General features: G+C 42.8%; 1 protein-coding gene across 3 annotated transcripts; it reads left to right on the forward strand.

Annotated features, from left to right (window-relative positions):
- Window positions 1–2,232: 2,232 nt before the first annotated feature.
- LOC122564944 (uncharacterized) lies at window positions 2,233–11,974 on the forward strand. 3 transcript variants are annotated; one of them, XM_043720464.2, is made up of 5 exons: window positions 2,233–2,371; window positions 3,207–3,320; window positions 3,509–4,042; window positions 4,767–4,949; window positions 8,926–11,974. In XM_043720464.2, the coding sequence occupies exons 1-5, from the start codon at window positions 2,365–2,367 to the stop codon at window positions 10,134–10,136; spliced, it is 2,049 nt and encodes a 682-aa protein (XP_043576399.2). In that variant the 5' UTR covers window positions 2,233–2,364; the 3' UTR covers window positions 10,137–11,974. The 3 variants fall into 3 exon arrangements, with proteins under 3 accessions (XP_043576399.2, XP_043576397.2, XP_043576396.2); XM_043720462.2 differs by having other exon boundaries at window positions 2,257–2,371; window positions 3,143–3,320; XM_043720461.2 differs by having other exon boundaries at window positions 2,290–2,371; window positions 3,043–3,320.
- The last annotated feature ends 3,646 nt before the right edge of the window (window positions 11,975–15,620 follow it).

The raw sequence follows: 15,620 nt of genomic DNA on the forward strand, positions 1-15,620 counted from the left end.
CCCATCCAAATGCCTCTTAAATGTTGCAATTGTACCAGCCTCCACCACTTCCTCTGGCAGCTCATTCCATACCCGTACCACCCTCTGTGTGAAAAGGTTGCCCGTAGGTCTCTTTTATATCTTTCCCCTCTCACCCTAAACCCATGCCTTCTAGTTCTGGACTCCCCCACCACAGGGAAAAGACTTTGCCGATTTACCCTATCCAAGCACCTCATAATTTTGTAAACCTCCATAAGGTCACCCCTTAGCCTCCGACGCTCCAGGGTAAACAGCCCCAGCCTGTTCAACCTCTCCCTATAGCTCAAATCCTCCAACCCTAGCAACATCCTTGTAAATCTTTTCTGAACCCTTTCAAGTTTCACAACATCTTTCCGATAGGAAGGAGACCAGAATTGCATGCAATATTCCAACAGTGGCCTAACCAATGTCCTGTACAGCCGCAACATGACCTCCCAACTCCTGTACTCAATCCTCTGATGAATAAAGGAAAGCATACCTAATGCCGCCTTCACTATCCTATCTACCTGCGACTCCACTTTCAAGGAGCTATGAACCTGCACTCCAAGGTCTCTTTGTTCAGCAACATTCCATAGGACCTTACCATTAGTTGTATAAGTCTTGCTAAGATTTGCTTTCCAAAATGCAGCACCTCACATTTATCTGAATTAAACTCCATCTGCCATTTCTCAGCTCATTGGCCCATCTGGTCAAGATCCTGTTGTAATATGAGATAACCCTCTTCACTGTCCAGTACACCTCCAATTTTGGTGTCATCTGCAAACTTACTAACTGTACCTCTTCTGCTTGCATCCAAATCATTTATGTAAATGACAAAAAGTAGAGGACCCAGCACAGATCCTTGTGGCACTCCACTGGTCACAGGCCTCCAGTCTGAAAAGCCACCCTCCGCCACCACCCTCTTCTACCTTTGAGCCAGTTCTGTATCCAAATAGCTAGTTCTCCCTGTATTCTGTGAGATCTAACCTTGCTAATCAGTCTCCCATGGGGAACCTTGTCAAATTGAAGTCCATTTAGATCACATCTACCACTCTGCCCTCATCAATCCTCTTTGTTACTGCTTCAAAAAACTCAATCAAGTTTGTGTGACATGATTTCCCACGCACAAAGCCATGTTGACTATCCCTAATCAGTCCTTGCCTTTCCAAATACATGTACATTCTGTCCCTCAGGATTCCCTCCAACAACTTGCCCACCACCAAGGTCAGCTTCACTGGCCTATAGTTCCCTGGCTTGTCCTTACCACCCTTCTTAAACAGTGGTGCAACGTTTGCCAACCTCCAGTCTTCCGGCACCTCACCTGTGACTATTGATGATACAAATATCTCAGCAAGAGGCCCAGCAATAATTTCTCTAGCTTCCCACAGAGTTCAGGTCCTGCCATGAAAGAACAAAATCAATCTCAGTAGCTGGGATATTTGATTTGGGTTGCGAGGGCTGGAATACAGGGCACGAGGACAACATTTTAAGCATGGCACTGAGTTAATTGTGAGATTAAGCATCTTTACAGGATTAACCATTGAATATGGGTCTGTTTGTAGACGAGAGCAGATGTTTCTTTGCTGAACGTCCTGATTTTTATTAAACTCCTTCTGATCAGGTGAATGGCTACACAAATCTAGCAATATTTCACATTACAAGGATCCAATCTATTGAAACAAAATCTTCCCCAACTCTGAATATGTGGTGAAGTTTCATGTTCTTTTGTGACTGTAATTCCTTCACTTTGGTCAGACATAGTTCACTGGCATGCTCTGATCTTTTGTCTATTCTCTGTGCTTCTGTAGTGTGTACCATTGTGGGCAGAAATATAGATTGCTCAGCTACAGTTAAAGTTCGCAGTTTTTCTTCTGTGGTGATTTTTTTTTTTCATCGAACTGTGCAAATTCTTTCCAATGTGAGTGGGTGTTCGCAAGTTTTGAGATTTCTGGTCAGACCATCTGTGAGTAACTGCAGCAGTGATTAATTCATCAAGCTGTGCTGTGACAAATTCTTTTAAATGCATCCCAAGACATGACCATCTTTCCCATCAATTGGTAATGCAGTAGAATTACCTTAGTGTGTGAGCTTACCCAGGGAAGCGATGTCCCCTGCAGATAGAAGCACATACACTACTGCTCATGCAGAGGAAACAGAGTATCCATGGTTACAGAAGCCAGATCAACACATATCTGTAGAAACGAGCTTTTATGCGGCATAATTTGTGAGTTGGATTACTTTGTCCTTCAGAGTTTGCCGAAAGTCTCAAAGTCTCCGATACCATCTTGGTGTGCCAGCGATGAGGTGGTAGTCCCCAGCTTCTTCCAGATTTTCCTGATGCCACAGTCCATGTGAGAAACAGGAAACATGAATTGTAAGTGGATCCATGGAGATGCCCAATTTATAAATTCATTACACTAACTAAAATTGAATAGCATAGAGTTATACAGCATGGAAACAGGCTCTTTGGTCCATGTCAAATGTTTATCTTATGCCGACTACAGGGACTTCAAATCATTAAATGCAATAATTTCTATGTTTCTGTCATTTGCTTTAATTACTCAAGCTTATTTACTGTCTTTAAACCTACCAAAATACTTGTCAGAAATGTTTAATCCTGATTTTGAGATCCATTCTGCCCATACGGCACAGTGTTCTCCAATAGCAGGTAAGATGCTGATTCTGGAAAGATGAGACTCTAACTGGGAGAGGTGCTCCATTTTCCATCGGTAGGGTGTGCAAAGCCCTTGTGGGGTGCACAGGCTCAGGCTCTGAAATCCACTGTACAAAAGTTTCTCGATATCATCTCCCTGCTGCCTCTTCCCAGTGTTTTGTTTTTACAGCAGTCATGAACAATTAACAGTTCAGACATGTTATGACAGACAGGTGGGACTTGAATTCAGGCCTTCTGGCCTAGACGTAGGGGCACTACCTCTGCACCACAGGATCAATGATTATATACTCAATTCATCACAAATGTCTAAATTTCAATTCTGAAGAAGAGTCATTAGCTTCAAAACATCAACTTTATTTCTCTCTCCACAGATGCTGCCAGAGCTGCTGAGTTTCTCCAGTATTTGTTTTTATTTAAGTAACTGAATCTGTCCTCTTCAATCAGATACAAAATCCTTTTCGTGTCCCTCAGATTCTTGCAAATGCAACCTTGTGGCTAATCTCTTGTGATGATTTATGTAAGATGTTTCCTCCAGTGTCATTGTCCACACTTTCTGTTTGGGCCTTATTCTTTACTTCAAGCTGTGAAGGCAGGATCCCATGTACAGAAGCATCCAGCAATGTATTTGTCTGCACCATCATACCAAACGGTAAGCACAGCTATGAAAAATGAAATTATTTTCTGAAAATCATACCATAATTCTAATGAATTGAGTGCATTTTCTTCAGACTGCACATTCAAATTTTATGAAATACATTTAGAAAATGTTCATAAATGTTAGCTCTTTTCAAACACCAGCTAAAAGTTGCATTATTTTTTAAATCTTTTATCTTTCAGCTTCATTCTATCCCCCCGATTTAAAACTCCTCATTTTCACAGTGCTGAGTGGGTTTCAGTCAATCAACAATACAATGCTCAACAGTTCAAACCTGAACTCTGTGACCAACCTGACAATATCCAACAGTGATATTGCCAGCATTGAACAAGGAGCTTTTAATTCTTTCCTCCACCTCACTGTCCTGAATCTAAATGATAACAAACTCTCAGTGATCGATGCTGCTTGGTTTTTCAATGCTGCCAGCTTGATTAGCCTTTCCCTGGCCAGAAACAGAATTCAGGCGATTGGATTAGATACCCTGTCCCATTTCTCCAATCTGATTGAACTTGACCTCTCTCAGAATCAGATCAGCACAATAGCTGACTGGAGTCTCCGTGGAAATGGGAACATCTCTGTTCTGAACCTCTCCAACAATAAGCTGGTTTTCCTGACAGAACAGGCTTTGGCAGGACCGAAGTTCCAGAAGATCCGTCTTCACACCAATCCTTGGAGTTGTTTGTGTGAACATGCAGATTGGATGTCCTTTCTGAGAGGTAACTTTTTAAATTAACTATGTTATACTGACTCTCACTAAACAGAAACTGTTCTGATGAAGGGTCACTAGACGTGAAACATTAATGCTACTTTTCCCTCTCCAGACCTGAGTTTCTTTGATGCTTTCTGTTTACATTTGCAAACTGGCTTAGGAATGTTTTAAAATTTAATTTCATACACTGAAAATGATACAATTTCTCAGGCTCAGCAAAGAACAATGATGTACCACTATGTCACTGAATGAATAGTCAATATGTAATGCAATCTTCATAACACTGTCTCTCTCCTGTCCTTCCTGCTATTTAATTTGACTTTTTCTGTCCTCACTCCTTCATGTTTTTCTGCCTTCCACTCTACAGAATTTTTTAACTTTCTAGGTGCTTCTCAATGAGCTTTTGACGCCTTCTCCCAGAATTCAAGATTTTTGGAAGGCTCTACACATCAAGTACTTTTCTATGTTAATGTTGTGTTGATTTTCATTGGAGATTGTAAGAAGAGAATGTTGCGAATGCATGGGAAAATCATAGAATATATATCATGAAAGGTGGTCACGTCATTGGAGACTTGAACTTTGAATTGTCGTGTAAATTGTTTTCAAATGTCATTCACGGTTTTGTTATCCATCTTGTGCATATCCAAAGTTTTTAAAGTTTACATTTCACAACAACCCTGCATTGATCGAAAATGGGTCTCTTTGAACAATTGTACTATGTCTATTTCCAGATCTCATGAATAGCTCTGTGTTGGTGAATGGATATTCTGTTACTTGTAATGATCCCCCCCACTTGAAGGGAATCCCTGTCTGGAATGCATCTGATTTTGCCTGCTCAGTGACCATGAGCACAGCCTGGCCTAACCAACACACACAACCTCAGCTACTCCTCCCAGTGCTACTGGGGCTCCTGGGTACGTTCAAGCAGATTTTTGTTGTGCATGTAATATGTTGTTTATGTAATATTGAGAAAACAAATAAGCTCTAGGTAAATGTGAAAGGTGGTTGTGGTTTTTTTGGAAAGAGAAGATTTCTCAGCATTTATGTATTGCTGCTACAAGGGTCTTTTTTGTCAAAGATTTTTGTCTCTTGCATATTGGGACAATTTGCCAGAAATGTAATGGGCAAACAAAATTCATATTGTATTAGAGACTAGTACTGAAGCATTGGCTAGTTGACGTGGTGTATACATTGCCAAATAGACTGCATCAGTTAGTGATGACTGACAGTTCACTGTCGCGCTGACAACACCTTTACCAAAAAAAATCAAAGGACTGCGGATGCTGGAAATCAAAAACAAAAACAGAAGTTGATGGGGAATCTCAGCAGGTCTGGCAGAATCTGTGGAGAGAGAAAGCAGAGCTAATTTTTAGGATCCAGTGATCCTCCAGAATTGATTGCAGCAAGGATATATGCCAAAGATGGGTTGGGGAGAGGGAGGAGCAATCATAGAATGACAGAATCCCTACAGTGTGGATCATCATCCCAGACCCACACTCCTTCCCTATCCCTGTGACCCTGTATTTCCCAAGGCTAACCCACCTAGCTTGGACATCCCTGGACACCATGACCAATTCAGCATAGCCAATCCACCTAATCTGCACACCTTTGGACTGAGAGGGGAAGCTGAAACACCTGGAGGAAGCCCATATATACGCTGGGAGAATGTGCAAACTCTACACAGACAGTCGCCCTAGATCGGAATTGAGCTTGGGTCCCTGGCGCGGTAAGGCAGCAGTGCAAACCACTGAGCTACCATGCCACCTTGATAGGTAGAGATGGGGCCCAGAGGGAGAGAGAACGTGTAAAGGTCAGTCTGGGAGAATGAGTAGCTGCTAATTGGGCTATTAGTATTTGGGATTTGTGGCATCAGCCTATGTGATGACAAGGCCTTGTGTGTGGGGATTCGGATTAGGACATAGGAGAAGGTGCTCAGGCTCTAAAATTATTGAACTCTATTTTAGAGTCCTGAAGTCTGCAGGGTTCCAAGTGGAAAATGAGCTGATGTTCTTCCAGCTTGTGCTGAGCTTTACTGGAGCACTGCAGCAAGCTTGGGACAGAGGTGTTGGCCAAGATGGTGTATTGAAGTGGCAGGAAACCAGAAGCTCAGGGTCATTTTTGTGGACAGAATAGAAGTGTTCTGCAGAGCGGTTGCTCAGTCTGCATTTTGTTTCCCAGTGGAGAGCAGACCACATTATGAGCAGTGGACTAGATTGAGTGAAGTGCAGGTAAATTGCTGCTTTGTCTGGAAGGTGTGTCTGGAACCTTGGCTACTGAGGATGGAGGAAGTAAATGGGTGGGTGTTACACCCTCTGCGGTTGCAGGGGAAGGTGCCATGGTTACATGGTAGCACCCTTACCAATTGTTGACTTGCCAACCAATCAGCAGTCTCCTCCCACTCGGTGCAATTGATGTTTCCCCTTTCCTTTGGGAATTGAGAATTTTTCTTATGAATTGTTCTGACAAGTGCAAGGTGAAGGGCTTTGACAAAATCTGTCTTTTTTACCCAGCAATACACAAGTACTGTGCTACTAAATAATGCTCTTCCAGCAGGATTTCCACTGGAGATAATGGATGTGGATGGTTCTGCTCTGTACTTCCTGCGGAGAGGATATCACCAAATCAGTCTCCAGGCCAAGTAGCTGGTCTGAATCAAAGCCACAGCCTGCTTGTTAAAACTAATGCCAATGCTTCTGAGCTTGGAATAAATGCTCATTACACCCAACAGTGTAGATGAAGGGGACAGGCTGGGTCAGCGTGATAATCAACATTCACTCCCTGTACATTTATCACTTCGTTATGATACTTACTGTACTTACAGCACCTTCACTATATAGGGAGACTGGGAAGCAATACATATGATCCTGGTGTTGACTGTGAGCATGTCTGCAACTGGTAAGGACAAAGCAAATTACAAAGGAAATCCTGAAAGACATTTAAACTGCTCTTTCTCCTCCTCCACATGGCAATGAAACCTGTGGCTCTGTCTCCCATTGGAATATCTGCATATAATGATGTTTGGTGCTATGATATGATTCACATTTCTGCCCTTTTCCTTATACCCTCTGCTGCTAATTTGTTTCCCTGTATTCATTCATGGGATGAGGGCGTCACTGGCTAGGCCAGCATTTATTGCCCATCCCCAATTGCCCAGAGGGTCTGTAACCACATTACATGTAGGCCAGATCAGGTAAAGGATAGCAGTTTCCTTTCCTAAAGGATGTTAGTGAACCAGATGGGCTTTTTCCGACAATCAGCAGTGGATTCATAGTCTTCATTAGATTCTTAATTTCAAATTTTTATTGAATTCAAATTCCGCCATCTGCCATGGTAGGATTCGAGCCCAGGATCCAGTGCATTACCTGGGTCTCTGGATTAACAGTCCAGAGATAATAACGCTAGGCCATCACCTTCCCACTGCTTCATTTCCTTCCCTACCATTGCTGTGCATTGCTGATCCAATAGATACATAAACTGGAAAATTTGAGCAAAGGTCTCTTCTATCTGCAAAAGCCTGTGATTTAAATGAATGAGACTGGATGATATTAACCCAGTACCTACCGACACAGGATCTCAATTTCTCTTAGTGGGCCGGTGAAATGGGAATTCAAATACAAGAGCAGGAGATTATGATGGAGCCGTATATAGTATTAGTGAGGCCACAGCTGGAGGACAGTGTGTAGTCTTCATTGAATCCATACAGTGTGGAAATAGGGCCCTGGCCCAACCCTCTGAAGAGTAAACCACCCAGACCTATTGCCTGACTCTATGACTCTACATTTACCCCTGAGTAATGCACCTAACGTACACATCCCTGAACACTACGGGGCAATTTAGCATGGCCAGCTCACCTAACCTGCACATTTTTGGACTGTGGGAGTAATCCAGATCACCCGAAGGAAACCCATGCAGACACTGGGAGAATATGCAAACTCCACACAGACAATCACCCGAGGCTGGAATCGAACCAGGGTCCCTGGCGCTGAGAGGCAGCAGTGCTAACCACTAACAGTGCATACCACCCATGTTTGCTGCACTATGAAAAGGATGCAAGTATACACGAGAGGATGCAGAAGAGATTCGCCTGGTCTAGAATGTTTCAGCAATGACGAGAGACTACATAGGCTGGGGTTATTTTCCTTAGAGTAGAGAAGGCTGACTGAGTTGTGAAATGTGAAAGGCATAGACAGGGAGAAACTTTTATACTTACTAGAATATTCAGTCCCAGGGACATGGTTTTAAGATAAGGAGCAGGAGGTTTAGAAGGAAGTTGAATGTCTGGAACACATTGCCTGAATGGTGGGATTGAAGAACTATTTAGATGAAGACTTGTAACACCATAGTGTACAAAATTACAGAACCAAGTGCTGGAAAATGGGATTAGAATAGTTACATAAATGTTTGATGACTGGCACAGACATGATGGGCTGAAGGGCCTCTTTCTGTGCTGTTAAAAACTGTCTGACTCTAAACGAGGAGTTTACACTGGTGGTGTTAGGATGAGTTTACGACTGGGGGGGCTTAATGTGAATTTGATTCATTTCACCTCGTTTTACTTCGCTGTCTGGTTCCTTGATTTCCTTAGATCCCAAAGATCTATCACCCTCAGCCTTAAATATACGTGACTGAACAGGGACAGAGATGTGCAGATTATAATAGAGCCAGCGTCAGATCTCCATGCAGTCACCATATGCTGATAAACCAGTAACACCAAATACACCAGGGTGTTGGAGGAGAAAGTACAGCTGCTTTTCCTTTGGAATTTTCGCAAGTTAGACAACTTGTGTTTTCCTGGCAAGGTGAAAGAGGGTCTTTTATATCAGGCAGTCAACTCTGAGCTAGTCAACTTTGCTTTGCTCCTGAATTGAATGTAATTGTGTTTCTGTTTAGGGCTGCTCATCTTGCTGCTGCTGTTGGTGTTTCTGTTGAAAAGGAAGCAAGGGAAGGAGCAGGTAAAACCAGACGGGCAAGGAACCAAGCAACAGGAAAAGCATCCTCAACACAAATCTGCCAAAGAGCATTTCTCAAAGGATCACCAGTCCACACCCAATATGGGAGCAGAAACCATTCATCCTGAGTTGTGTGCTGCCATGTTTAAGAAGCAACCGGTGACTGTATCAGGGGTTCAACGGTGTATGGAGCCTGCTCAGTTAGCAAAAGGTGATCAGGAAATTCCAAACACCACAAATGCATTGATCGTCCCATCACTTTCTGAGGATTGGGCGAGTTTTCCAAGCGACAGATTCGCTCAAAGTAATCGGGAAATGGAAAAACACAACAGCATCCCGTCACAAGGGAGCTCTGATCCATCACTGGCAGTCTTTATGGATCAGTCAGTAATAGCTCTGCATTCCAAATCAATAAGCAATTCAACAGCACTGGACAAAGTGTCCTGTCAGAACCTGGGAAGGACCGACGGAGCCAAGCAGGATAGGAATGGAAATGGCAAACCTGTAGGAATGATCCTACCACTGTACAAAATGTCAACTGGCAATGACACCATTTGTCATTATCTGAATTCTGATGAAGACTTGTCTTCAGTGACGAATGGGAGGCATAATGTATCAACATGTCCACGAGGAGCAGGCAGATTAATCCACGACGAAGCTGATAGTGTCCATGATTCAAGTGCCGGCCTCTCAAACAGTCTGACCGAAAGACAACCCAATGAGGAAAGTGGGACCACATCAAAAGATGGAAGCCAGGGAAATACTGGACATTCCAAAGGAAGAGTTATGGTTGAGAGAGGAGCAGAGCCAAGGGTGAAGACTGATGCGATTGGTCTGAAGAGTAAAAAACATTTTGGAGAAAATAACCAGTCCTCAATGATAGGGGAAGACATGTCAACAACGAAAGGGATGAGAAGAGGACAGCTCGGCTGTGAGACAGAGATTTTTCCAGGCACACGATGTGATGCTATGATACCAACCACACCAAACAGTGAGCAAACAGTGGGAACAAACTCCCCGACCAAAGAGAAACCCCTCCGGAGCAGTGAATACGGGTATGTCAATCTTTTGCATGAAATTGTGGAGAATCAAGGACGACGCACCAGAGAACGATGGAAGCAAACCACCAGATACAAAATAATGCACAAGTAATACCCTTCCAGAACATAGTTAATCATTTGAAATATTATCAATGCTCTAAGTCTAGTGGTAGCAACATGGAGAGTTTTTCCAATTGTGTCCTTGCATTGATATCCAATTATACGATGAAAGTCTTGAATACCAGGTGGCATCACGCACTTGGTGTGGGATGGGACACAAACAGCAGAAGCTTACGGAGAGTCCACTGAGAGGCCAACATCGAGGACATTAATGTAGCTCTTGCAGAGATGTTTCCTTACTCTTATGCAGTCTCACAAAAAAAACTTCAAATTTGGAAAAAAAAAAGTTTTGAAACGGCCAGTGTCGGCCAGCATTACTCCAGTGAAACTCACAGTAACATTGAGAATCTAGGCATCCCCAAACTAACACGGAAATCCAGAGTCACTGTCGTTGACTCAACACTTCTTTCCAGGCAGCGGTGTTGAGACATGGTCAAATGAGAATCTGTGAATTAATGAAAGCTTCTGCACTTGATATCATCTTGTCAGGGAAAGAGAAAACAACTTGAAAATATTACACTTTGTTTAATGTCTAACTGTCTTTGTAATGGCAAACTGAGCTCATAATTAGTTCTCAACACCCTCACTAGCCCTGAAAAGCTAATTTCAACATTTCCCATTATCGTATAAAAAGGATATACATTTTAATTTGTTAAACTTTGCTTATATCTATAGTTTAGTCTCTAATGATGGCAAAACAATAATTTATTTCTGTATTAGAAAACTTAAAATAAAAGTGAAGGACAATGTGTTTTTGAAATGTTTTGCTGTCTGAGAATAATGAACAGAATCAAAGACATTTTATGGAGCAGAAGCAGGCCACTCGGCCCATTTTGTATGCACAGGCTCTTCAAACCAGCATGTTTATCTAATGCCAAACCAGCATGATTATCTAACGCCTGCCTTTATTCTTATAACCTTGCACACTTCTTCAATCCAAATCATCATCCAATATTCAAAGTGACTGCAGGCATCAGCAAACCCAAGCCACCTTTTGGAATATACGGTGGATTTCCATGTAAGACTGATTGCGGGTCAGTGCTTCAAAGTTGGAACCATTGTGATCTTACCATGCATGAGCCCACATCTTCAGAAATGACAGAAATAAAATGGCTGCTCTAAATTTGCATGAACTCATTTTAAATGCAAAATCAGTGCCTTTTACTTCCGCCCTGCCCTTACAATGGAGGCAGCACCTGAGGTATGAGTATTGTGCCAAATAACCTCCATGTTCACTTCCATTGTCGACCAGTGGAACCAGGTGGTGGTTGTTCGCTTCTGTTTGTGTGGCATGATCAGACCTGTGCTCAGTCAGAATCCCCACACACACTAATACTCTTCAACAGAGAGTCACCATCCTTTAGTCAGAAAAGGGAACCTCCTCGTCATCTCCCTGTCTCAAGTCTGAGCATGCTGTGCCTATTTGAAATAGTGGAATAACTTGCCTAACTGAAGGTCACAGATATAATGACAAGGCAAGTGTCTTTCAGCATTTCAATGAGTGATGCGTCATTGCTTCTAAATGGAGCTGTCACTCACTTCAGGGCTTTGAACAATTGAATAGAGGTGCAATTATCTGAATTGTGCAAAAATGTATTGCAATCACAGATCATTGCGGATGTGCCTGTGAGTGAAGATAGCTTTATCATAACATTAATAGTGAAATATCATGTTTGTTGAATAAACAGTGGGAATATAGATTTAAAATACAGCATTTACTTCAACTCAACAAATGTATTTGTTGAAACATCAGGTAGAAATGAATCTCAAATTACTTTCTTCTGTCATTTCCTCTCAATAACTGTTTGTCGTTCTAGTTCATATCACTTTTTATTTGCATTAGCTTTAGCTGTATCCCCTTCTATCTGAATAAATTACGTAAAATATGTATTTTCACTGATTTGACCTAGGTTTTCCTTTTACTCATTCACTATGTGGGCGCTTACTTTTGGAAATGTGGCATTGAAAACTGAAATAATAGATTCTGGGGAATGGATTGCTCAGTGTCCTTCTATCAATGGTAATTGAGATACAATCTGAACTGAGCTATACAGAGTGTGTGTGTCTCTCTCTCTCTCTCGTGCTCTTTCTCATGCTCTCTCTCTCTCTCTCTCTCTCTCTCTCTCTTGCTCGTGCTCTCTCTCTTTCTCGTGCCCTCTTTCTCGTTCTCTCTCTCTCTCTCTCTCTCTCTCTCTCTCTCTCTCTCTCTCTCTCTCTCTCTCTCTCTCTCTCTCTCTCTCTCTCTCTCTCTCTCTCTCTCTCTCTCTCTCTCTCTCTCACATGCTCTTCCCTCTCCCCGGTTGCACAGAATCTCGGGATAAGCCAGCATCTCCGTAAATTTGCATGGCTCTTGTGCCCCAAAATTGTCCTCGGCCAGTCTCACAGCATGACTTGTATATGTGGCTTTTCACATGCATTGGTTCACACACTGGGCCCTATCGTTTGCAAACACAAGGATCATGTTCACACATTGTGCCTTTATAACTGAACTGAAACTCTTGGTGGAAGAGATGCCCATTCCTCATATATTCCTGTTGGTCAAGGCATTTCCAATCAGAGTGGACTTGCCTGGTTTGAACTGACACAACAGCTTGGCAGTTGACTGTTGCCTTATGCATTCTCCATGGCAGTGCTTTGACCAATCAGAGTTAGTTTTGCTACCAATTAGCACCCTCTTCTCATGTAGTATAAATTGTTGTTTCCTTTGAAAACTGGTATTCTTGCAATTCTGTCCTGATTAGTACAAAATGAAGAGCTTTGACTGCAGGACTGTAAAATCTTTACATAAATACTTGATGGAGAAGAAAACTAGTAGCTCCCTCTTGAAAAGTGTGATGGAAACTGTATCAGCAGCCTATCAGGAAATGTGTCCAAACCACATGATATCAATTAATACTCGGGAAAAATATCCTAATCAGAAAAGGGGGTGCATGAGTAAGAAGCCCCTGTGGGGCCCAGTAAAATACTCCATTTCCCCCTGGCCTTGCAAAGAAAGAGAGACATTAATGAAGCCGTACCTTTCTGGATCTTAGCTGGTTAGACCTGGGACAGGGAATTCACCACTGCCACTCACACCTGCTTAAAATCTCAATTGGTCCCTGAAGGTTTCCTGTTAGGCCAGTCTGAAAGTTACATGAAAATTCAGAAGGGAGACCCTGGATAGCAGGAATTTATAATTGGGGTCTGCCTTATCAGGGTGGTTTAGGAAAGTTTCACCAATTCCATTTTTAGGTGCCTGATGTCTGCAGGATGAGGGGTTTAAACACCCAGTCACAATCTCTCTCTGCTCTCTAGACTTTAACAGGACAGGAGGATGGGAAGGTGTGTGTACCTTTATTGTGGAGATGGAGGGCAGGAGAGAACAAAGACACAAACTGAATAACTACAGCTTAATATCTAGGATCAAACCGCTAAACTTCATCACCTTAGATGTGAACAGATAAATGAAGTTTTGGATTTGGATTTGGAAGTGAGAAACCAGTGCAAGATTTTTAGGAAACAATTCTATGTAAAAATAATGACTTGAATCAAGATGCATGGAAGTGGAAATGACCTCCTGTTAGGAAGTCACTTGGAGATACAGGAGCTTGCTGCATGTCAGTAGGCCACAGGGTGGCATAGTAGCTCAGTGGTTAGCACTGCTGCATCACAGCACCAGGGACCTGGGTTCAGTTCTACCCTCTGGTGACTGTCTGTGTGAAGCTTGCACATTCTCCCAGTGTCTGCAAAGTCTTCCTCCAGGTGCGCTGCTTGCCTCTCACAGTGCAAAGGTGTGCAGGTTAGGGTGGATTGGCCATGCTAAATTGCCCATGGTGACCGGGGATGTGCAGGCTAGGTGGGTTAGCCATGGAAAATGCAAAGTTATTGGGTAAGGGGTGGGTCTGGATGGGATGCTTTTCGGAGTGTTAGTGTGGATTCCTTGGGCCAAATGGTTGTCTTCCACGTTAGGGATTCTATATTTCTTAAACCACACCAATGTTTCAAAAGTACTTCACTGGCTGCAAGGCACTATATAAATTTGATTTTTCTTTTAGTGTGTATCTCAATATAGATTCTCCTTCTCGAATTGCTGAGTAAAACCAGTAGTGTCTCAGAATTAGAGAAGACTTGGGATCATAATATTCCTTAACTAAATCCATCAGTTCTTGGAAGGTTTTAGTATCTGGTGCCTCAGGGAAAGTTAGGTTCCTAATAATTGAAAAAGCTGCAGGTCCACAAGTTGTCAGGGGAATTACTCATTGCCTTTCATGTGCCCCAATGTCATTTGCCTGAGGAAAAAAGTGTTCTTTCCACATACTGGGCCCAGTCTTATGGCAGGATCGAACTAATCAAGCTTCTCAAACAAAGGCTTAATGCCAGAAATGCTTACCCCCAACTCAAAAATAGCCATTGTGAGCAAATGTCTTTCATGAGTGTGCTTTTCTCTTGTCACCACTGAAATAACTCCACAGAGGCCGGTACCTCGTCACCAAGTCATCCTGTATTTACACAGCGAGAATCCTTGACACTGGTCTAGCTCTGAATTAGCAGAATGTCGGACATTCCTGTTTATATCTGTCAACCAGCTTTCCCTGATTGGGGCTGTTAATCTGGTCCGTTAGGGACCTCATATTCTATGAGATCCACCTGGCTGACCTCATTAAGCAAAGCCCTTATGATTTTGAAAGCTTTCATTAAATCTCAAGTCAGCTTTTTCCTCTCCTAGGTGAACTCCTCATGCAACTGTAGAGGGGGTAGTGGAGTTTATATATTCTCCCTGTGTCTGCATGGGTTTTCTCCGCGTGCTCTGGTTTCCTTCCACGGTCCATAGATGTATAGATTTAAATGGATCGGCCATGCTAAATTGCCCATAGTGTCCAGGGATGTGCAGGCTAGCTGAATAAACCATGGGAAATGTGGGGTTACAGGGATAGAAAGGGTGGGTCTGAATGGGATGCTGTTTGGAAGGTTGGTGTGAACTCAATGGGCTGAATGGCCTGATTCCATACTGTAGGAATTCAATGATCCTATTTAATACAGAGTTGCCAGTCACGATCTTGACCTTGACCAGCAAGCTGTTGATCTTGTCATCTGCCTTGAATTTTGTGGAGTACGTGAATTCTTTAAAGGGACAGATCAGGTTAGCAATGAAGCTGTGCTTCTGATCCCAATATATGTAGAGGTTGCCATGGGAGAACCACTTACCCATGCAGTTTTCAGAGTCATGTTACAGGCCCATCCTTTCTGATCAGTTAATAAGTCCATCAACTAAAATAAATCAAGAATATGAAGACATTTCCTGGTGTCTATGCAGCTCCCAACTTGCCCATTTGCCTGGCGCTGTGGGGACCTGTACCCCCTGCTAATGTTTGTGCGTTCTAACATGGCTCATTAACATCTGCTATGAATCATGGATCACTGTGAGCATCAATCCTGCTGGTTACTGAATGTCCAGACTCCTGTTCCAATGCAACCAACAAGACAAGGTGAAAGATAG

Source organism: Chiloscyllium plagiosum, unplaced genomic scaffold, assembly GCF_037043375.1.
Source record: "Chiloscyllium plagiosum isolate Xiang-an unplaced genomic scaffold, Cpla_swu_hap1 HiC_scaffold_21, whole genome shotgun sequence".
NCBI classification, from domain to species: domain Eukaryota; kingdom Metazoa; phylum Chordata; class Chondrichthyes; order Orectolobiformes; family Hemiscylliidae; genus Chiloscyllium; species Chiloscyllium plagiosum.

Bases quoted from the DNA above. Each gene is read 5' to 3' on its own strand.
- LOC122564944 (XM_043720462.2), top strand. From the start codon at position 3,194: ATGTTTCCTCCAGTGTCATTGTCCACACTTTCTGTTTGGGCCTTATTC. The intron at 4,043-4,766 runs GTAACTTTTTAA...GTCTATTTCCAG, and splicing joins TTGGATGTCCTTTCTGAGAG to ATCTCATGAATAGCTCTGTG. The intron at 4,950-8,925 runs GTACGTTCAAGC...GTTTCTGTTTAG, and splicing joins AGTGCTACTGGGGCTCCTGG to GGCTGCTCATCTTGCTGCTG.